General features: G+C 39.3%; 1 protein-coding gene across 1 annotated transcript in view; it reads right to left on the bottom strand.

Moving 5' to 3' along the window:
• LOC149286985 (low-density lipoprotein receptor-related protein 2-like) overlaps positions 1–23,672 on the bottom strand; it is a 40,382-nt gene extending 16,710 nt beyond the window's left edge. The window contains exons 1-19 of the mRNA XM_089493583.1: positions 23,549–23,672; positions 20,230–20,340; positions 19,290–19,409; positions 18,173–18,397; positions 17,565–17,678; positions 16,381–16,500; positions 15,243–15,368; positions 14,802–15,011; positions 14,534–14,702; positions 13,551–13,719; positions 13,058–13,286; positions 11,179–11,304; positions 5,497–5,673; positions 3,998–4,213; positions 2,732–2,970; positions 2,244–2,373; positions 1,951–2,129; positions 807–981; positions 263–481 (exon numbers count right to left, since the gene is read on the bottom strand). Coding sequence (XP_089349709.1) covers positions 263–481; positions 807–981; positions 1,951–2,129; positions 2,244–2,373; positions 2,732–2,970; positions 3,998–4,213; positions 5,497–5,673; positions 11,179–11,304; positions 13,058–13,286; positions 13,551–13,719; positions 14,534–14,702; positions 14,802–15,011; positions 15,243–15,368; positions 16,381–16,500; positions 17,565–17,678; positions 18,173–18,397; positions 19,290–19,409; positions 20,230–20,340; positions 23,549–23,672 — 3,178 coding nt within the window. The remainder of the gene's footprint in view (positions 1–262; positions 482–806; positions 982–1,950; positions 2,130–2,243; positions 2,374–2,731; positions 2,971–3,997; positions 4,214–5,496; positions 5,674–11,178; positions 11,305–13,057; positions 13,287–13,550; positions 13,720–14,533; positions 14,703–14,801; positions 15,012–15,242; positions 15,369–16,380; positions 16,501–17,564; positions 17,679–18,172; positions 18,398–19,289; positions 19,410–20,229; positions 20,341–23,548) is intronic.
• Between the last annotated feature and the right edge of the window lie 273 nt (positions 23,673–23,945).

Raw genomic sequence — 23,945 nt, 5'->3', positions numbered from 1 at the left:
TTATGTGCCAAAACCATTACAAAAATGTTTCAGGATCTCCTACCCCTTCATTCAAGTGTACACATTCATAAAGGGATAGAAGACCCTGAAACATTTGTGTAATGGCTCATAAGTGGTGCATTCGTCACCCATAACTTAGTGAAGGTATGATTTTTTTATTTTTTTTTTATTATTAATCTTTCTTCCTCCAAATACTTATCTGTCAGACCTAGATGCACTGTGGATTTTTCTTCACAAGAATGTAGAACATTAAAAGAATTACCCTTAACTAGGGTCCCTTTAGCCTTAGTTCCTATTGTGACCCATTTTATGCTTTCTGCATTAAGGTCCATCCAGAAGATCCTCTGCTCCATCACATCATAATCCACAGAGATGATCATCAAATTTTTGTCTGTAGACGCTAGAATCTCTTCCTCAGATGTTCGTAATTTATACAGCAACAGCTCATACTGAATGGCTATCAGCAATACAGGCTCTGAACCTTGAGGGAAAAATAAAATATGGAAAACAGAGTGCAGAGCTCTAGTTAAATGTTCATGCAGGTTAACCGCCTATCCATGTGCTTCAGCAAGTCTGTCGAGTGGTCATGTTTATGATTCGAGACCCTATAATACCATAATCTAAATCTCACTAAGAGCTTTGATGCCTTCACCATAATTAATCTGAGCACCAGAAAGGTTATGGAGCATATTTTAGATTTTAAATTCAAGCAACGTTTTACATTAGTATATATGACTACAGTTAAAAAAGGCTTCATTTGCAAAATTATGGAATAGAAATACTGGTACATAGACATGAATGTTTACCTGTTACTTTGCACTGATGACCATCAGGCTCTAACATATATCCAGGATGACAGGCACAACTATATGTGCCATTTTGATTCATGCAAGACTGGCTGCAAGGTTTATATGCCTTACATTCATTTATATCAATACATTCATTGTCCTCTAATTTGAAGCCCTTCTCACACAAGCACTCCTGGAAACAAATCAGAAATGTTTTGGTTCCACATTGTCCCATTACAAGGTACTGCACATTATACAGAGTTGAAACCAAGAAAACCCAATAAAGAGAAAAAAAAAAAAAAAATTATTTTTTTTGAGTAATCCCCCCCCCCACAAAGATGTTGCCCAAAAGAACTCTCACTCTGTGACCCCCAATCCTGTCCCCTCCCCTCTGCCTTCCTGAAATTTTTATTTAATATAATAAAGTCTTAATGTAAGAAAGATTTACTTTACCAAGGGGTTGCTGGCTATATGAAACAGCCTTGCAGCAGAAGTAATAAGGCCCATGTAACCACTAGTATTTTCTTCTTTTCCTCATCTTTGCACTGCTACCATAAGTTTAGATGTAGAGTGATCCGAGGTAGTATTTTTCTTCGATGTAGATATTTGGGATTGAAATGGTTAACCATAGCCTTTTTGCTTAGCACATGTACCCACTTTGAACCTTTACCACATTATCTGAGAATGCTGCCAAAATGCTAATCATAGCTTGTTTAAGCCTGCTTGAGCCCAGAAAAAAAGTATTTCATAATGACTGGCAATGGTCCCAGAACATGAGAGGGAGATTTGACTCATCTATAGCAGGCAAACAAATAAAGCGGTACGAAAGTTAAGTAATTTGGCCATTCGTTTTCATTATTTTGTTGTGGCCCTTCTCGTTATACAGACGTTCATACAAAAACGCACAAAACTAGCAATTAGAAAAAAAACAAAAAAAAACAACCCAAGTCTGTATGAATCCAAATGCACAAGTCTAATATTCAGATTGTGGCAGTAGTAATAAGAGAAAGACCTTCAAAATACCCTGTAAAAGTTAAATTACCAATCGTCAGAGATTTTTTAAATGTCTTCTCACAGAAAAACAAATACCTGAGCCATGTTACTAACTTTGCTAAATAAAATGTGAAACCCTGCTTATGTTTTACCAATATAGCATACTCACTGGTCCATCCGGAGAAACATAGCAAGAATGAGAGCACTCTCTTTCACAAGTAATATTGCATTTCCCACCCTCGTCCGAACCATCCAGACAGTCATTTTTACCATTGCACACGACAGCGGTGGGGACGCAATCAAGTGTTTTACACTGGAACGTGCTATTAGGGCACGGTTTGTATCCACCTTGGAAAATAAATTAAGGCTATTGAGATTGTCAAAGTATAAAGTGTCATACACTTACATTTAACAGCATTTTAAATTCTAGGAAAAAAAATAAAAAAATATAGAAACACTCACATGTAGATTCATCGCTGCCATCTCTACAGTCTTTGCTTCCATCACAACGCCAGAAAGTTGGTACACACTGGTCTTCACTGGCACATTGCCACTGCATATTACCACAAGTGATCTTTTTAAATACACAGCCCTAATACCATAAATGACATATCAAAGGAATATAGATATTAACCGAGTATCCAATTGATGAGAGCCAATATGTTCTCCAAGAACCCCACAACCTCTCAAAAAAGGAAAAAACCCCACAAACTTGGAAGCATAGATTTAAGATGTCATAGTAAACATTTACAAAGTCGTTTGAGGGTTTTTGTTTAGTTCACCAAAACTACCCCACGTATAGACTTTGACAATACACAGACTGAAAATGTAATGATTTTTGTATGGAGAACCGCAGATGAGTGTATGACCTTTATTTTAAACGTTTTTTTGTTATTTAGCAGTGGCATATTACTTTTATTTGGACAGTGTTTTTTTGTGTTTTTGTATACCTCCTCGTCTGAACCATCTTTGCAGTCCTTGCTGCCATCACAATGCCAGTCCCTCAGGATACATTCTCCACTCTGATGACACTTAAATTCACCATCTCTACACTGCAAAGGCCGGGGAATTGTACAGTTTAGTTCATCCGAGTGATCATCACAGTCATTGTCCCCATCACATCTCATGGTGTATGGAATGCACTGGCCATTGTCACACTGGAACTTGCCAGAACTGCATTCTTTACGCTCTATAAACAAACACCTTACGTTATAAACTTATTTTCTTCACATGAATTATAGCCTTGACATTTTATAATATCAGGAAATCACGTAAACATGATTTTGCATTTGTGTTTCCTTTACTGTTAAATAGAGACCCTGGAAGGATCCACTACAGACGTGCGTAGTCTCCAAAGAGAAATCACATGACAAGACTACTGTATTCTATATTTGAATCAAGAATACTCGAGAATTTGCTATAAAACCGTTGCATATTGAGCGCAATAGTAATGTGCCAATGCGGAACCTTGTTATCACCGCAGTCGTGTTAAAGCATGAAACACGCACAGTCATGGTTTGGGACAATGGTGGACAAAAAGGAATTGATTAGTAAATAAAAAAACTGGAAGGCCCATTAGTTAGTATGTATTGCTGAAGGGTAGGATTCAGGATGAACGCTGTTCAGTATTACAGCGCATACTCTAAGCAGAAATATGAAGATTACTACTTTATGAATGTTCAGCCTTCTCAGTCACCTTAGGATACACGTGTATATCCTTAAAACCTGTGGCAAAAAGCCCATTAGGACATACAAGTAGGTCCTTTTGTTAAAACACAATTTTAAGGAAGTTTACTTAGGAGTTTCTAGATGGCCTCAACAGGCTTTCTAGAAACTTCCATGGCTCCCCCTTGATGGGGAATCACAATTACTGCAAATAAAAAATTGGTTGGGAGCCCAGTTATGTCACCATGACAAATAGGTATGTGGGGTAAGACTAATCAGATGTTGCTTAATTGGGTCATTGTTTAGCTGTGGCACTTGCAGTATAGACTGCAAAAATGTGTTTCTATTTTAGCATATTTTTTTCATCACTATGTTTTATGTATTTCTATGATTTTTAAATTAGGCCCTTCTGCTGAACAAAATGCAAAATGTGTGTGAGTTTATCAAAAAGCAAAAAAGGGGAATCATTGTTTAGCATAGTAAAAATGACAAATATTTTGGGCCTTTTGTTATGAAGACTCCCTGGCCTCAGGGGGTTATTATACACTTACCACATCCTTGCTCATCAGCTTCATCAAAACAGTCAGGGTTACCATCACAGACCCAGCTCCGAGGGACACAGCGGGTGTTACGATCACACAGCATGGCGCAGGTTTCTGTCGGTTTCCAGCAGCCTTGCTCATCAGATGCATCGGGACAGTGAGGTATACCATCGCAATGGTACCTTTCCTGGATGCATTTTTTACCATCTTGGCACTGGAAAATACCTTTAACCAGAAGCCAGTAAAATAAAGAAATGACACCAGTTCTGGTAAAACACTAAGAACGTGCACTTAAGTCAAATAATCAACTATTAAAAGGAAATATGAAAAATCAGTACTACTGATAAGGCAAGGCCTTCTTTTCATATTGTAATGGTAGCTATACTACCCCAGTCATGCTTGTATGACTGTTCCTTATAGGTTTTCATTACACTGTAAAAGTATGCGTTAGTGCTACATAAAAGAAAATCCTAAATACACCAAACCTGCCCATTGAGCTATATTTAAAGGGGAAAAGGTTATGCAATACATACTGTATGTAACACTATATTTCAACTGTGACCCAATCAGAATCCACTTAAACTTTAATCAAAATTCTACTGAAAATAATGCCAGGGTGGAGGAGGGTCACAAAAGGAAAAAAATAAAAATAAAAAAGCCCTATTTACACAGGACCATCCAGCACACACATTTCCATTTAAAAATATAATTGAATAATTGTTTTGTCACCTGCACTTTAACGCGACAGCAACAAATAAATGGGAGCACATACATTTTTCAAAAAAGGGGCCATAAACATTTTTTGGTGCACATGTCCCTTGTTTGTGTGGCCTCATACTTACAATTGCGCTTTGGATAACTTTTTTATTTTTATTTTTTTAATACCCTTTTTGCAACTGACCACCACCAGTGGTTCGGCAAGGTATCAGTCACCCTGTTCTCTCTCCCCAGAGGTAGACTGGACTGCCTGTCACTGGAGGAGTAAGGCTGGTTGGGGAGATTTACCTCCCTCTAACCTGCCCAAAAAATAAAAAATGCGTGCCAGCTATTGAAGCTTAGCACCAGGATATGTTATTTCTTGGGCTCAGCACTGAAACCATGCGCACTGATGAAGAACAGAAACAGGAGGTCTATAGGAAAAAGACATCATACTCCTACCGCATCCACAAAGGAGAAGGAGAAAGAGGAGCGAATGGGTAGAAAGGAAAAGCAAAAAAAAAAATAGAAGGGGAAAGCATGGGTAGGTAATAAAGTGGTGGGGAGAAAGGCAAGAGATTAAGGTTTGAAAGAGTTTGTATGGCAAGGCAAGTGTAGACTAGGAGGCTTATGTGCCCTTTCTTCTGTCACAAATTGCTATGAAGACATGACAAAATTCTGACGTTGCAAGATACAGTCCTTGGGTGGGAGGATGAAAAGAAGCAACACTAGCACCAGCAATTTAGTACAACGCAAATGTCATTTAAAACATTAAAGTATGCCATTTTGATTTTTGTCAAACAGTCTGGTACCTGGCTTGCTACAGTAAAGTGCACAGTTATCCTCATCTGATCCATCTAAACAGTCCTTTTCACCATCACACACAAATTCAGAAGATATACACTCCTTTCCATCCTTGCAAGGTACAAATGTTCGTGGGCAAAATGGAGTAATCGGGAAACTGAAGTCTTCAACTGAACTTTCCCCATCTGTGAAAGTTTTATGTAACTGTTACAATGGCAAGGCAGACAAGTAGACTACAGAACATGATTTAGGCCTGTGCAAACATCATCTTAGAGCTCTATACCTGTAAGACCTGAAGGAACAAGCTTCTTTAAATGTATACATTGGGTGCTGCACTAATGAGGGCTGGAGCAATTAGTAGTTGGGCAGTGTAAGAAAGTATATGCTGTTCAATTTGCATGTCAAGCCACTAGACAATATTGTCTGGTGAAAACAGTTCTTGCTTCCTATGTGTGAGAAATACATTCGGGGGGGGGGGGCAGGGATTTACACCATAGTTGCCAACTTTGGCACCTGTTGTCCTGGGACAAAAGGATGCAAGGTTATGCAGCACTGCATAACCCTGCACATACCAGGTGTTCTAGAGCTCATTTACCAGTGTTTATACCAAGTCTCAGACATACAGTTTAAATGTAATGCTGCCTTGTGCAGAGGAGAATTCTTACCAGGACAGACCCCAATTTGATGGGACAAGACCCTGCAAATTCAGACGCCACCAATCCTATTCACCAGAAAAATTGGGGGCAGGGTATTGTAAGTGGGAACTAAATCCCTAGGTGAGAATATGGCTGAAATACTCTCCCACCACCAAGTAAAAATCTTACTTTAGTTAAAATTAAAGATTTCGTTTTTAGTGTAGTGCAAGTATAACGGATACATCATAAGGCCAAATGTACATGGACACTTAAACACTTGTAAGCAATGGGTGTGGCTGAAACACCAAAGGTTAACACTATTCTGTTCCCGCATGATTGTGCCCGTGTGCACAAAACAAGGAAAATAGACATGGTTTGAGGAGTTTGGAGTGGAAGAACTTAATTGGGGCCTGCGTGCAGGCCACTTAACTTGGTATGAATTCGAATGCCGATTGAGAGCCGGGTCTTCTCGTCCAACACATGCTCTTATAGATGGGATGGTCAGGTGTCCACACACACTACATGACCATAAAGGTATGTATATCTTGATATATAAAACTAATAGATTTTATTGGCATCATTGGTGTGTTGGCGTATTTTACAAAAACAATATAAAAATAATAATCTTACCATCGGAGCAGTTTCCCTTATCATCTGGGCACAAGCATTTAATCACCTGCCCAGGACTAGCAACACATATCTCTTCGGAAGAACAACCACCATTGTCAAGGCTGCACACAGACTGGCTTCCTTAAATCAAAATGTAGTACAATAAGTGTCTCTGAACAATTTATTCAGTGCTTACAAGAACAAGACATTAAAATACCTAGGTGTATAATAGAGCTGGATACAACCATTCTAAGTGCCATACAGAAAAGGTTTGAGGTTAACTCACAAGAACGGACAGTCTCTCTATAGACTGCCATGTGGTGCATCCCTACTTGCAAAGTAAGGGGTCACGAGGCCAGAGCAGATCTGCACCCAGGCTCCATGAGCACTGACCTTGATGGCAGGTGCCCACAAGGACATCTGCCCAATTGCTGGCACATAGTGCTTAGGGAGCAACAAAGCAGAAGTCTGGAGTGACAAACCTTGCACTTCCACAATAGGATGGAAGACAGAAGAGGAGACTGTTGTGAGATGGGGAGCAGGGGTGGTAGATTATGGGGGGGAAAAGGTGCACTATAAGGGAAAGTGTGAGACATGCTTGTGTGTGTGGAAAGGAGTCCATGTATAGGCATGAAGATGTATCCTTACAACCAGATGTACAGGTTGGTTGGGGCTGTGCAAATTGTATTCTGCCCTCCAATTACGCCACTGCCTACTCTAATAGATTTGTTAACTAGCAGGGATGCACTGTAGAACAGGTTGTTAAGTGGTTGTCTCTCCTGTGAAATAATCTTGATCTTTTTGTATAGTACCCATTACAGATGGCCAAAATACTCACATATCACCAAAAACTTACACCATTAAGTTTGTCAAAAATTCACTTCGATACAAATATAAGTCTTATCATAAATATTTTAGAAGTCCAACTGTGAGATGAATATTGAAAATTGAAGGGAACATAGTCAATCATTACTTTTTAAACATCAATACATATACACACACACACTAATCTATATATACGGTATATAATGTAAGGTCTAAAACAGAACTGTGTACAGGACCGATACCTGCCTTTTAAGTAACTTGATGTCAAAATTTGGAGGTTGGTCACATTCTCTTGTCTCAGGGTTGTAATAATCTTCATTGCTTTTTTATCCCATATTTCTATTAGAGGTTCATTATAGGATACTATATAGGGTCCATACGCATCCATCAATATACTTGTAAAATTATCCATCAGGTGTAGTAATTTTCCTTTTAGAAGTCCAAATGAATAAAGTGCTAGGATGGGTGGGATGGAGAAGAATCTTCAGAAAGAACAGCTTGAGACACACGACAGACCTTGAGAAAATTGCAACCTCCACACAAAACAGTTAGATTCAAGGTACCTACCGTCAGATCTGCACACCATAAATGCAGTTGTGGCATCTCTTTGCCAACACCTCTTGCGGACTGCACATGAGTGTAACAGTGCATCGGATACATACAGCTATTACTTTCAGAGGACAACAATATTTTTTGTAAAAATGTTTTGGTGCAGTGGCACAAATGCTAGAATCATACTACCATTACAATATTCCTGCCAAATGCATTTTTTCACCAGAACACTTCATAAAACATTGCTATTGTTCCATACACTTACCAGATGTCTGGGAGCGCCACACAATGCTGTACAATTTTAAATCTAAACTCATTTGTGCAAAGTCTGTGCTTTGAAACACATCCTGTATGTCACTACCAATGAGACTCATCCGCCTAATAATTTTCTCATCTTCGACCACATACAAAAATGACTTTTCCCAGTTTACAAGAAAGTTATTTATGGAGTTGTTTGACTTATAGATGGTTTTTGTACCAATTCCAGAATACTTAGTCACAAAAACTGTGTTCTTTTCACAAGACAGCCAATATATGTTGCCAGTAGGGATGTCGATTTTTGCCAGACAAACTATAAAGAAAAGAAAAAAAAAAAAAAAAAAAAGTCATTTGTTGATGAGAATTACACTTTTCATTATTATTTGTTTCATATAGCCCTATCAAACTCCGTAGTGCTGTACCATGAGTAGACAAGACATAAGTAGTATGTAACATAATTTGACTAACAGAAACAGGTGAGGAGGGCTCTGCTCAAAGGAGTTTACAATCTAGAGGGAGTTCGGGTGTATTGCATAATAGGTAAAAGGTAAAAACAGAGACCTTCCCCAGATACCAAATTTGAAAAATTGTACCCAAGCCTTGTTGTAATGGAAAGAGGAAACATTTCCTCATGCTTGTCAGGCAATCACCGGACAAATGTTCTTGATTGCTGTTGGCAATTATGCTATTAAGATCTGAGGAGGAAGCTAACATCATAGGGTATGAGGGAGTTATGACTATTTGGTAGAGTTACTTGGACTTTCTGAACAACCTTAGCAATTGCTAAAGTATAGGCGGCAAAATGTATCACTGAAAACTCCAGTGATAGGATAATACAGATTTTCCCAGTGCTCCATCTTGCCTTGCAAGAACGAGAAAATTAAAATTGCACACTTTTCTGTTGCATCCCAAATGTCATTAGGTCCATCTCTGGCATTACAGAGTCACTTGTAACCAAGAAACATACTTCTGTGTGAAGTTCACATTTACCAGGAAGGACTAGCCATCTTATGAGGAAGTGTCTAAAGGTGATCACGGCCTATTTGAGCTGCAGAACAAGCCAAGCTTGCTTTGGGCCACAGACTAATATTGTAGGCCTCCTCTTCCCGACCAGCTGAGAATCTCCACTGCCTTCTGGCAGAATGAAATTCCAATTTGAGGCTCCTCCATACTGCCTGTTCTCAGATTATCAGAAAGATACTATTCTTCTCGGAGACTTTGGGCAAAAAAAGTTTAAATATGAACCCCAGCAAACACTATCTGTCTAAACAATGATCAAAAGTGGAAGTTGCCAAGAAATGAGCATTCAGAATGAACAAAGTAGGAATGATTGTACACATTACCACAAGAAGTGGGACTTTATGCAACGGATAGACCACCCAGAAAATCATATATCTGTCAGCTTTTGAAGGTCACCCAGTCATTCACCAAATCTTGCTGCCTTCACCTGAAAACATCTTCTGAAATTGCCCACAACAATATTAATCAAGTTCTGTGTGATATCCCATCTGGAGTATTTCAACTCCCTACTAACTGCCCCCCTCCTCACGTTTCACTGCCCCAATCCATCCTCAACACTGCAAGTAGTGTCACCATTCCTCATCTGCTGCCACACTATGCCAATCACTCCATTGGCTCCCCCATACGCTTTAGAATCAAATTCAAACTTCTGACCCCGACTTGACTTGCGCCTCTCTCCTACTGTCATTACCTCTTCTGACTCGCTTATTCAGGATTTCACTCGTGCTGTACCTCTTCTGTGGAATTCCCTGCCCTGTTCTGTCAGATTTTCTCCCACATACGCAACTTTCAAAAGCTCTCTGAAATACCAAATTTTTCTTACAAGCGTAAAGCTCATAACACTCTTAGCTATCATCCTAATCGTGCCATCTGAACAATCAACTCATCCCCATCCAAGCAGTCCTCTCCTACAGTTTCACTTTTCCCTAGACTAGATTTTAAGCTCACAAAAGCAGGGCCCTCATCTCCAGTTTTTTTACTGTGTGTGATTAACCATTAGACACTAAATTCATTAAGCATAGTCCCTAACCTTTATGTAAGCGGGCTCACAGACCCTGCAATGTTTTAATCAAATGATCTTGCTATGTGCAACAATTAGAGCCAATTAGTAAAAATTGTCATGCAAAAAAACAAACAAAAAAAAATAAAACACACATACCTGGACCACCTGTTTGAATTACTTGTAATCCTGAACCAGTGGCTCTTGTAAGTTGCCCTTGATCATCAATCCAGTATGTTAGATCTCTCTTCCAGTCAACAGTCAGGAGTTTCACATTTACATCAAACTGCTGTTTAAGTGTCCTTTTCTCAAATGTTCCTTTGAATCCAAATTCTAGCAGATTTATCTCATTAGTAGTGCTGCACATAATCGTAAAGTCTAAATGAGAAAGAACACTCCAGTCATCATATGAACTTTGATGCAAATTGTACCTGGTGGCATCCTCTTGCAAATGCCTTGTTGATTCTGCAGAATCGCTCCATATACATTCACCCCTTTACCCACTCACTACCTGTGCCACAGATTGTCTGCTTCAGTCAAATGTGTCAATGGTGTTTAAGGGACAGCTGAAGCTTGGGGCGGGCGCGCGCACATCAAAGCAGTATTATGCAAGGTGTGGTGTAGTGTATTTTACTGCAAATGCGTGTGTTGGTATGTTTGTTACAGAGGGGGAAGCAAGGGCAGCAGTGTCCTCTTATTTCCTACAGCAATGTGCAGAATGATTGCAACATTTACACACACACACACACATCTATATCTATTTCTATATATATATCCCTCTCAGAACTTACTTTCACATTTTCCAGATGGTAGGAGAAACATGCCTTCAGGGCAGGTACACTTATAGGACTTTGGCAGAACGGGTGACAACAAACAGATGTGGCTACATGTTTTTTGAGAACATGGGGACTGATTATCTGGGGGGGTAAAAAAAAAAAAAAAAAAAGCCTATTAGAGTCAAAGTACGATGCTTTATCAGAAATTATTATAGCTGCAAGAGTCAAGCTATAACTAAAGAATTGACAACCAACTCCTGGAATACAAAAACACTAGTGACATCACTGCATAATTTCACATTTTTATTTTTAATTTTAGTGAAAGCTTGGCTCTTTGAATGCAGTTCCTGCATTGCTCATGGAGCAATCAGGCAGTAGGGAAATCTTGGGGACCCAATCAACACACAATCCCCTTCCCTGAAGCTGCCTGTGGCAGCTGAAAACACGGTCGCCGGTGATCAAAGGCTCAGAGGGGACTGTGCTGGTTTGCCTAGACAGCAGCAGCACCCCCGCGATCACCACTATTGTGCCCACTTGGGCATGGCGTTCCTGGTACAATCGACAGACACATAGGGGTTAAAATACAAAAAAAAAAAAGTCAGGACTGCACACTGCAATCCCGTCTAAAGGAAAAAGTGGGCGGGGAGCGGGGCTTGTCTAGACCCGGATTCGGCTATGACCCGAAAGACCAGCGCTCACCCGGCAATCTCCGGGTCAAACCCAGAGGCTTCCCATGTATGGTTATAAGTTAGTTAGAACAGGTTACACTTTACAAATTGAACAGTCAAGGCTAAAGAACTACTCCTTTACACTACATCGCATACATACCTTTTATTGTAAGAAATATCCTCTTATTTAAGTTTAACTAGGCCCGCCATCAGGGAAGTATGACCAGTTGTACAGGGCCCAACCAGGCTCCCCTGCTTGGCGGCAGGGAAACAAGGCCCATAGCACCAGCTTTCCTAAACCCACCCCCTTCCAAGATATATACCGCCAGAATGGTGTGGCACGCCCCCTTTACTCAGGCCCAGCAGACAGTCTGTACACCGGAAAATGACATAGCGTGCAAGGACCTAAAAAGGTACCAGAAGAGCTGCCAGCACCAAATGAGCATTCACCGCAAAAGCTCCTTAGCCCTGAGTCACCTAGAAGGGATTGGGGTCCCAAGTGAAGTGGAGAGGGACTTAGATGGTCCAAACTGTGAGGAAGCTCAGGTGTAGGCAGTAAGTGTAGTAGGCAATTCACAGACAGATCCAGAAACCTGTAGGCTGTAATCACAGACGAGTGATAGAGAATGCAAGGAATCAGTGCAGAATGGATGGTCAGACACAGTAGGTTCGGTACTCCCAACCACATGCAAGTGTCCGATTGTGTATTTGGTTAGCATGCCTGTACACAAGTGTGTGGTGTTAGCATGTGTGTTATTGTATGGTGTTAATGTGTGAATGAAGGCGTGTTAATATTTGGTGTTAGCATGTGTATGGGTGTTAGAATATAATGATATAGAGGGTTTGTGCTTCAGGGGTGAGCCAAGGGTTTGTGGTGCTTGAGGGGGGGGCGGCAAGGATGTGCAGGGGAAAGTGTGTGTGTGTAACTGTATGGTGGTAGAGCGAGTGGGTGTTAGTATGTATGCACCTAGACACCACTAAAAGCTAGTTCTCATAATGCGTACTTATGGGAGGGGATCTTAAGGTGATTGAGTCGCAAGGAGGCCCATGTGTTTGGCCCCAATACAACTGATGGCAGCCCTGTATTTAAATTCCCCCCCCCTTTCTCTTTCAAAATGAAATATATATATTTATATATATATATATATATATATATATATATATACATACACACACGCATTTCTACATCACCACAATGCCAATAAAAAACATAAAAATCAACTTACTTGGTGGTTGCTGGAGCTCATGCAACACTGTGAAAGCAGAAATCAGAGAGGTATTGAACAACATCTCTCTCTCCATTAGGTTATCCCGAGAGAGGAAAATCAGCATATTTTCATCAGCCAAGAAGAACCATCTTTCGAACACAGATAAGCCTACAGGGGCATGTATTTTTTGCAGCACATTTGGGAACGTGAATCTGCCACTTCCATTAACATGCACAGTTTCTATAGACTATTTAAAGAAAAAAACCATAGCCGTTATCACACATACCAGTTTATACCTATTAAAAAAAAAAAAAAAAAGTGGGATAATATTGTACCCTAAAGGTTTGCGTAACAAAATTATTACACTAACCATGAATACGGGACATAGTTAAACATTTTAAAAATTTGCTAATAGGGCTATTCTTTAGTTTGTATAATACCTACATAGGTGGCATAGAAAAGAAAAATACATTACAATTCTTGAATCTTAACAAGTTAATCCTGTTTTTACCTCTTTATATTCACTGATCCAATAGAGACGCAGAGTAACGAAATCAAGCATCAGACCTATTGGTTGCTCCATGGGCACAAAAGCGATAACATGCCGATCAGATCCATCCATGCCTGCAGTCTCTATCGTAGTGTTACTTTTATTACCAAAATTCACCCAATACATATACCTGAAAAAGTTGATTGGACACAACCTTTTAAAATAAAACACTTTCCAAAAGTACTAATGTTTAATATATTAATCTATTGATTATGTTAAGAAAAAAATATATATCTTTAGGAATAAATGCATTATTTGTAGCGGCCAATATAAAATATAAAGCACACCTCTAGTACCCAAACACTTTCACCATTCTTAATTGAACATCTTAAGTGCTTAAATTCTGTAGTTTTAGTCTCATTACATGCCATTTACATTACTGCTAATGCTGCCTGTAGATAAATAAAAATATTTGCAATTATACATTTTTATTTTGCAGTTGCTTATTTACATTCAGTGTACCCAGGCTAATGGTGAGCCACAGCAGTTCTTTCCATTATAAATATCAATCTTTGCCTTCTAGACATACCTGGGAACTCTCAAGGTTTGAGCCCCAGTCTCAGGGTGAAGGGGCAGATTATCAGGGCCACACATTCTGGAACCGACTCCTTACTGTTCTACATTGTTGTGATCTTATAGAAAAGATTCCTAATTGGTGCATTAGCTACCAGTATGTTATGGTTGATACCCATTTGTTTAAATCCAGGTGATGTGATATTTCGTAAGCGTATTTAAATTGCAACAAAGGATTCCATGACCTCTATTACAGTAATTTAGTTAAAATTTGGCTAGTCAATACAGCTTCACGATAGGGTTATTATTTCACGAGTCTCAGGGCCAGCTCATTTAGAAGGGTCCCATGTATGCTTCTAGAGTCTGACCACCACATTCCAGTGTCAGTATAAGGCCATAACTATATTTGTTTTAAAGGACAAAGAGTTCACCTGTTAGAAGGAAGCACGATTAGTTGATCAGGCGCAATGTCTTTTTCCAGAATGTTCACGTAGCCCCTGCCATCAGCTAATCCAACAGATATTGATTTTGAAGTTCTGCTGGCCCAGTACAGTTGCCCCGTGAACCACTCTACAGACAAGCTGTTAACATTTCCGACATCTAAAAGAAAAGCAGGAGGTGAAAACACGTTTATGCCAGTAAATTAGTGGTGCACGCAATCCTTGGGTTGTGGAAAATGACAGTTGCCGCGAACAGTACCTGGATAAATGGAGGTAGAATTTTTCCCTCCGACTACATACTTGTGCAGTGTCTTTTTCTCATCTATCCAATAATAGGATTCTCTATACAAATCATAGGCAACAACAATAGGCATTCCCTTTACAGAAAGAAGTCTCTGATGGTCTCCTGTCCTGGCATCAATTATGGAGATTTCCCCATCTGACGCCAGCAAAATTTGAGTAGCATTGTCTGTAAGAAAACCAAAAACTGCTTTAAACTGAAGATAAAACATTGGTTTGGAACATGGAGTTAAAATAAATCCATCTTTTTTGCAGCAAGCAAGACTTGCTACCAGATGACAAGCCAAGGAAAAAAAAACCCAACATGTCCCCACCTTATAACTCGGTTATATGGATAATAAGATAAAAAGTAATGCACTTATGACACAGAGAACACCATCAATTTCCTGTTTTTACTTACCCATTACCTCACAAGCGTTTTTCCCTTTAACTTCAAATCCTTCAATGCAGCCACATGAATATGAGCCAATGGTATTATTACAAACTTGATGGCATGGGCTATATTCCACAGAACATTCATCTATATCTAGAAAGGAGGAAATAAAAAAAAAAAAAATGATAAATTAAAAAAAAATATTCAAGACTACTCCTCATATGTAATGAATTCAACATGACTCCAATTAGTAGATAGCAATGTTCTACCCTGACAACCAGTATTTAGGGCATTTAAGGATCAGGGTGGGCACCCCTACCCAGTGCATTCCTTCCATGTTTCACAATATATTTATGTAGTATAAATGTATATTTTGACCATTTTACAATAAGCAGCCACTGACCTAAACATATGTTTAATACATGTTGTGATAGGATGACCTGTCATACAAGGCTCCAAGGTAGTCAAAACAAAGATTGCTACACTCCATTGTGTAGACTAATCCCATTAACAGGATTGCTGCCAGGAGGGGATTCAGTAGCTAAAAGGGATTAAAGGTTGGGTTGTCCACATGTACCTGTTAATCAATGCTGAGTTATGTTAATGAAGTTCTGTGGATATACGAGTCTATGTTTTACAACAATAAACTGTTAATTCCTGCTATACTCAATTCAAGGTAGTTGTGTCTACTTATTGGGTACACATAGCAGGGTTCCAAGGTGCGTATGCTGGCTGGTGCTGGAGGTGATTCCGGGGACAACAGGAGGATACATCTGGGACAGACAGCTTCTACCTTGATCCACATAACCCTTTATATGTGATCAGCCTATGGGGGATGGGGATGCAGCTCAGAGGTTTCTGGAGGGTCTACTCTAGATATACCCTCTGGGAACCTTTTTTACATTCTTCATTCTGATGTAGTTGCCGGTTGCGTGGGGCACCATGACATTGAATTAGTCAGCAGGAAAAGAGGGCTCTCCCATTTACTAGCGGAGAAATGTCCCCACTGGTGCAAAAACCATAGGACATACCATTATAATGCACTAATACTACATCCTACGTCCCAAAGGAGTTAAAACACACCAGGTCAGAAGTATTAGGTAATATTTTGGTTGCTCTAGGACTGGCAGGACAGCATAGCATGAAGCAGAAAAGGAGCACTTACCAATACAGCTTTGACCATCTTGTTCAAGTTTCCAACCTTCATAACAAGAACACTTTGAACCCCACACCACATCTTCACAGTGTTGCATGCAGCCTCCATTTCCATCAGAGCACTGGCGACCTGGATTTTGTATACAAAAGCAACAAACTGATTAAATCGATGAAACATTTGTAGTTTTTAGAAAGCTTGTATCATTCTTAACATGTCGATTACAGAGCACAGTTCCTGCTTATGTAAATTCATTAGGCCACCTTAGAGTAAACCCTTTATGACAATTAGTTTCTATAGGGAAGCATTTTACTATACGTGTCTTTCCATAGATTTTTTTTTCCCCATGAAAACCATATGTTTCTAGGTGCTTTTATTTTACAATGGCTTTAGTTGAGGGGGGGGGGGGGGTAGAGTGGGGGCCATCCATGACATCACACATACAGATAGGACTTTTTCAGTGCTTGTTGTCAGGGTATCAAGCAGCCAGATGAGGACAGAGCCCAATAGAGCCTTTACTTCCTAAAACATCTTTGAAGCAGCTGATCAATTTTGACTGATCTACAGCATCATTTTCAGTACAGATTAAGTCATCACGTTTCATTGTAAACCCAACACTTACCAATAACTGAAATGTTGCGTGTGCAATTAAATGCACAAGACTTCTGCTGTATAGGCTGGAATTAGCTACCAATTGGCTCAAGCAGAAACCAGTAGCCTCCCTACACTACAAAAAGTGATCAGTGGGGGAGATCATGATGTGTCACCATATATTACCTAGTGGCATTTTGTGTATATTAACACATGCAGTTGACACTTAAAGGGGGAAAATACAATACAAAAAAATTATTGTGCAGGCTCAGCTCAGCAATTCTTATAGGAGAAACTTGCCAGGCTTGGCCTTTAATAATGCATAGGGAAGTAAAGCTGTTCTGCAACTCCTAGTTAAGTGAATAAAACCCAAAGGTGTGTTACAATCTAGCAACCAAAAACATGTTATAGGATGTGTTTCTTTTATAAGTTTTCACAGATCAGATACTCGAACTTCTGGTGCACCCTTTGGCTACATGGCTTTCCTCTTCAATGACTTGTCACCCTCATAAATGGGTTCAGTCCATAAGCATTTGAATTGTTAAACAAAAAAAATAGTGTTACTGCAGCTCACAGAATACAGTCTTGACATCATTATCACTTACCACAAGACAGTGTTTCATCTGAGCCATCCGGACAGTCAACCACTCTGTTGCACATCTGGGTACTGTTTATGCACTTCCCATTGGAACACATAGTAACACCATCACTACAAGACACTTAACCAAAAAAATAAAAATAAAAGTTGGAGCACTTTAGCGCTTTTTGTTAATGGCTCACCCAACCAGGAGAATTCTTGGCTAGAGTAAAAATAAGCCGTGACTTAAGACCCATGTACCCTTTTCACATTTTGGAAAACACATTGGTTGATCCTTGACTGGCGAAGGTATACATTGTTAGCATTCTGAGACCCCGTTGGTGTCTAATATTTTCTCACCAAGAACACACAAGGTGATAACATATACATTTAGCACTGATTTCACACATTCAATAACATGTTTCAAGACAAAGGATACATACATGGGAAGGGGTTCCTTAGCACAGCATGTATCCGTATTTGAATGTACACATCGTGCACACAATGAGTGTGTCAATGTGTATGTCCGAGGGTGCCATTTTGTGAAAAAGACTGCCACTTTGTGAACGTCACATGGGGCACTTGATGGCATAAGGCCAGCCCTGACCTTGTTTTTACACACAGAAAATAACTTACCACACTGATCTTCATCTGTTCCATCTCCGCAGTTATCAATGCCATTACATCTCCAGGACTCCATAATGCACACATTATTCTGACACAGCCACTGGTTCTCTGCGCAGCTTATTTTCGGGCAATTCTTCTCATCAGAACCATCTTCACAATCATTATGGCCATCACATACCTCCCACTCGTTGATACATTCATTATTATTGCACTGTATCCTTTTACCTGCACATGCTAGTAACCAAAGATTTGTCAGAACATTCTAGATAACCAAGTTCTGGGTTATTAGAAACAAACGAGCAACTGAAGGGCGTTTGTTTCCCCAATAGATTTTCAGTGTAGAGCAGCTTTAGAGCATACACAATAAATCACCAAACTTGTAAACATTACATATATGGTAACAGCTTGTATCAGACTTCTTAACGTCTGGCATGATTTAGCAGGTAGCAAAATATAACATGCAATTTTGCCAAAACACTGTCACATATATGACTTTTTGTTCCCACTAACAGGGGCAAGAACATTCATATCATATCCCTGTATACCATACAAACATAATACGCATATGAGGAGAATCAGTTTTGGGAGTTTTATCCCCCCAAATTGCCCTCTCGCTTTTCAGCGTTTAATTGTAGCCATGAGGTTACATGGACCCCTTTGGAAGCTTCTTATGGATGCAGTGCATACCTTCAGAAGTTCATGGTATTTTGTAGCAATTCTTAAAATGCAAATATTGGATACAGAGGCTAATTTAGCCAGATAAAATTTTAGGAATCTTATCCCAACTCAATTACCAGTTTTAAATGAGTGAAAACATTATTTCCCATGTGACACCTAGACAACTCCCATCATCCTTTTAGTTCAGAAGCAGAGGCCATAACAAAAAAGTAGAGAATCAGATGTTTAAATGTAAAAGGTTTTACTTTACGGAGTGGGTGAAATAAGTAGAAGAACTTGAATATGCATGGGATAGGCATAAAGCTATCCTGAATCCACGAAAAGACCAAGGATTGATTAAGGTCTTTAAATCAAGAAATTGACAGATTTTCTATATTGCATGGGGGTTTTTTTTTCGTGCATGTTACCATTTGTATTAACTATTTGTTGACACAGGCATTATACATACCACAGTCCACTTCATCAGAGCCATCCATGCAGTCACTAACGCCATCACATTTCCAGCTTATGGAAATACACTTGCCATCGTCACACTGCCATGCATTAGGGTCACCACGACAGGCTAGATCTGCAGGAAAAGATTTGTTTTGTTTGTTAAAAATTTTTTTTTAAAACTCGTGAAAAGTATCAAAATTGTTTTATGAGGTGGTTTTTATATCTTAGTACTACTGACTGAGGTAGTGCTAATTTTGAAAAGAGCATGACTTGTAATATTTGTTTTAGAACTGACAATAGATATAAATCCTAGGGACACAACTTAATATATTTGAGATATTTCCCCTCTAGCTCTAGATGTGTACAAAAAAAATAATAATAATTTCGTACAAAGAGGTCTTACATTTATAAACAGTGTCGCAAAAAAAAATATGTCCTAAAAAAAACATTTGTTCTGCGTTAATTGAGTAGGAGTAGGTCTGTTCACCTGTAAGATTGTGAAAATGTCTTCAGTTCTCTAATGTAAAAACAGCCCTGATCCTTAAGGGGTTAAATAAGGACAAGTCAAGGTTGCCATTAGCGCCATTTGATAAGTAGCTACGTAGAATCTACGCAAGGGGACGTTAAAGTGTTAATATTTAAACATCAGCTCTATATGGTGTGTGCGTCTCAGTATTTGTGTATTTCAAACATGTTGGGCTTATTTTTAATCAGGGTTTTAATAATTGTGATTTTCCATTACCTGGGAAATTATGGAGAATGTAATATGATGTTGGGGGTTATGATAGTTATGTGGGATGATGTTGATGGGGTGGCTTGATACCACAAATATGTTATTAAGCATTAAGATAGTACAATGAAACATGGGGCTTGTATTTAGTTACAATTATTGTAATGTATTCAATTATGGGTTTTCCTATTCCATTAATGATAACAGGAGCCCTATCACGTACCACATTGTTCATCTGTACCATCTGGGCAGTCCCTCTCCCCATTGCACAGCCAAGAAATGGGGATGCATTTGTCCTTGCATGCATGTTGATAAAGACCACAAACAGATGCGCCTAAAAAACAAAAAAACCAAGAGCGACAACTACATTTAGTATACCCCCTCTCCCATTATTGTGTCTCATTCATGCAATGAAGGATTACTGTTTTGTTTTTTTTGTTTGTTTGTTTTAACAGTTTACAGTCAATGCCAGATGAGGTAGTTAACATGTTGTAGCAGGAGCCACACCAAGATCATTGTTAATTTCTTTGAAGAGCATGTCTCAAACCTGCATGCTTGGGTACTATGAACCAACTGAATAGACTAGGAAGTAGAGTCCAAATACATGCCGACAATTTAGGCCATGGAAAAGACTAATTGGCTTAAATTTGGATGGGCCCCTTTATTAGGAAGTTGCACCGTAGCCAACTCAAGGCTGCCTTTAATATTGATGGGACTCATCACCCCAGAGTTTGCCCCCCCCCCCCTCCATCCATCCTAGCATCACATTTTTTTCCATGTAGTTTTGGGTAGCGGTCAAATAAACAGGTGGAAACATAGCATTGCAGGTATAGGTCAAATTAATAAGATATACAAACCCTGTATTTGCAGGTATTAAAACAGATGAAACATAGCATTGCAGGTACAGAGCCACTAAAAAACCACAAGCAAACTCAACATTGACTGTATAGATCAAATAAATAAGGTTTCCTCATCGGTACACTGGAGTTCAGGTTGTCATTTGACAGCCTGGGGTTCCCGCTGTCAGCAGGCACTAGCATGCCTGAACACAATTATCTTCAAACATCGAAAATAAAATGGTGTCCAGAATGCATATCCAGAACCTCTGAAAACCCCCTTCTGCTGGCCAATTACAGATAACAGCATTCGGGATCAAAGTGAAAAGAGGGAGATAAGGGGTTTCAAAAATAAGCACTTTTTTTTTTGTTTTGTTTATATAAAAAAAAAAAAAAAGCCAGTGATGTCACCATAAGGAGTACCCCATCCAGTTCCAGGATCTTTAAAGACCTCCAGTCAAAATAAAGTGTAAGATGAAAAATGTAATAACGAAAAAAAAAAAAAAAGTGTAAAAATAGGTGCCCAAACATCTTTTCTACCTCCCACTAGAAATACATAAAGTAATACAAAACAAGAAAATGCAATTTACACAGATTTAAGCAGGCTGCAATAATAAATTAGGATACTTAAATTGAGGTAATTTGTGTATACAGCTTTAAGATAATGCTGATGTCTGGATAGAAAGTTTTGAGAGGAAAAAAATACTAAAAAAAAATAAATAAAATAATAAAAAAAATAAAATCTATATTACATGCTTTCTTTCTACCATTTATGTTTAATTGCTTTATGTTGGTTTTGCATGGCTGAATAACACAGGGGAGGCTTTAACAACATAAACAAACTGTGGCAATTAAAGTTTCAGTTATAGCATACCAAAGGTCATGTTTAATATATGGTAATTCCAATGCCAAAGTGTAAATATTGAAAAATCAACAAAAATTGTTTTCCATTAAGACTACCCAAATAAAATGATTATATTTCAAACAAAAGCTCACCTGCTAAGCAATTCCATGGTGTAAAAGCAAACAATAAAATTACTAGACTCACACAGGTCCAAGCCATTATACATCAGAGAACGTTTCTGCATAGGAAAAGTCTCAAACAGATCATACCAGAAACCCCAGTAACACCAAAACAAAAATGAATAAAATGGGATGCGGGAGCACCTTTATTTATCTAATTACCAGCTGTGGTTCCACCATTAGAAGATAATTAACCCCTTAAGGTCCAAGCTGTTTTTTGTGACAATGGCTGTTTAGCTATAATTTTCTTCTCTTTCGTTTAGTATACCCACGCAAATTATATATATTTTTTTAGGACAAGATACCATTATTTTGATCATATGATCTAATTTACTATAAAAAAAAACAACATAAAATATGGTGAAAAATAAAAAAATAAGCACTTTTTAATATTGGTCCTGAGTTTAGAAATGCCCAATGTTTGTTTTTCTTCTTTTTATGCGAGTTATTGTGCAATAAGTACAAGTACCATTTTGCTATTTCAAAACCACTTGTTTCAAAACTGGTCATTCTGCCCCATGTGCCAATGGGCCAATGAAATTTACCCCTTCAAACCATATATTTTTTTTAAAAAAAACTAGACACCCAATGGGTATTTTATATGCTGGAAGATACAGTGCCAATCTTATGACTTGCTCATAAAAATAAATATTTTATTTGAACTGGATGATTCCCCTTATGATTCCATGGAGACATTTGTGGGGTCTTTTTTATTCTTACATTTTATTACATTTGCATTAGTAAATACATTATTATTTTTACTTTTTTAATTTTATTTTACTGATCACATAGTGATGAATGAGCTGTATTCCATTGACCTGTAGTCTCAGGAGTGTATGGAGAGACCCTCTAGGAACTCTTTTGTTCTGAATGGGCATCGCCATCTTGAGGCAGTGTGTCTCTAACAGGTGGTGGTTTAAAATGCTCCTAGGAGCGATCAAACAGGCCCCCTAACTTTTTTATGTTGCTTAATGCCTCTATGTCGAGGCACTTCAGCAACGCTGAAGTACTTTTTTTTTCAGCTGCTGGGCATCGCTGTAATTGAAAGGCATATAGTCTTCAATATTATAACTACGACTGCTCCTAGGATTTTTCCTTAAATGTTTCACTCTGGCTAATCAGCATTTACAAGGGGAAGGGGGCCAGCTATTCCAACTGACTGGCAGTGTAGGATTTCAAAAGTGATTGAAAAGTGCTGTAAAATTTTGCTGGGCACTTTCACCTGAGTGTGAAGGCAAGCAAGCAGCTAAGGGAGGAGCAGGAGAAGGCAGGCCTATCCCACTACCGCCTGTAGTCACCCCCTGGAACTCCACCCTGGACATGATGGAGCGCATCCTAGAGTGGGCTCTTCAATCCATGTCCTCAGATCAGAGCATTGGGATATCCAGCTCATTGGACAGAGGGGAATAGGCATTAATGGGGCAGGCGGTGGTGGTCCTGAAGCCATTTAGAAATGTGACTTAACCAGAACATCGCTACTTTGGGCCAGGTCATCCCGTTACCTACCTTGAACAACACATGCATGATTTGGAGGTTGCAAAGCTGATCAGTAGGCTGATAGAGAAGCTGAAAGGTAACATGCAAGCCATAATGGACACCCCAGAGTACATGTTGGCCACCCTCTGCGACCCTAGGGGTAAAGGCAAGTTGACCTTTGTCAGGACCCGACCCGCAGCCACTCACCTGAGTACCCGCGGGTCGGTCCTCTGCCGCATCCACGCTGATCCGACTGGCGTGTGTTTAGCCCCGCCCCCTTTTCCTCCATCACCGGGAGGCTGTCAGCTGTGCGCACTCCCGATGACGTCATCAGCACAGGAACATTTAAACTCCATCTTCGCTACTGCTCGTTGCTTGATGTACCGTATTTGCTCGATTATAAGACGAGGCTTTTTTGAGAGCAAATGCTCTGAAAAATACCCCTCTTCTAATAATCAGGTCGTCTTATAATCAGACCTCAAATAGGTCTGACTATGAGACGACTAAGATCCAGATCCAGATGCAGCTGCAGGGGACCTGGATCCTCCTGTCTCTACCTCCCCCCGCCCCACTTACCGGTGCTTCTGAGTCCCCGGTGTGTAGC

Source organism: Sceloporus occidentalis, unplaced genomic scaffold, assembly GCF_023333645.1.
Source record: "Sceloporus occidentalis isolate IW3139 unplaced genomic scaffold, rSceOcc1.0.p SCAF_65, whole genome shotgun sequence".
Classification (NCBI taxonomy): domain Eukaryota; kingdom Metazoa; phylum Chordata; class Lepidosauria; order Squamata; family Phrynosomatidae; genus Sceloporus; species Sceloporus occidentalis.
The sequence above is the reverse complement of the archived record's forward strand: the minus strand, read 5'-3'. Positions and strand labels throughout refer to the sequence as shown.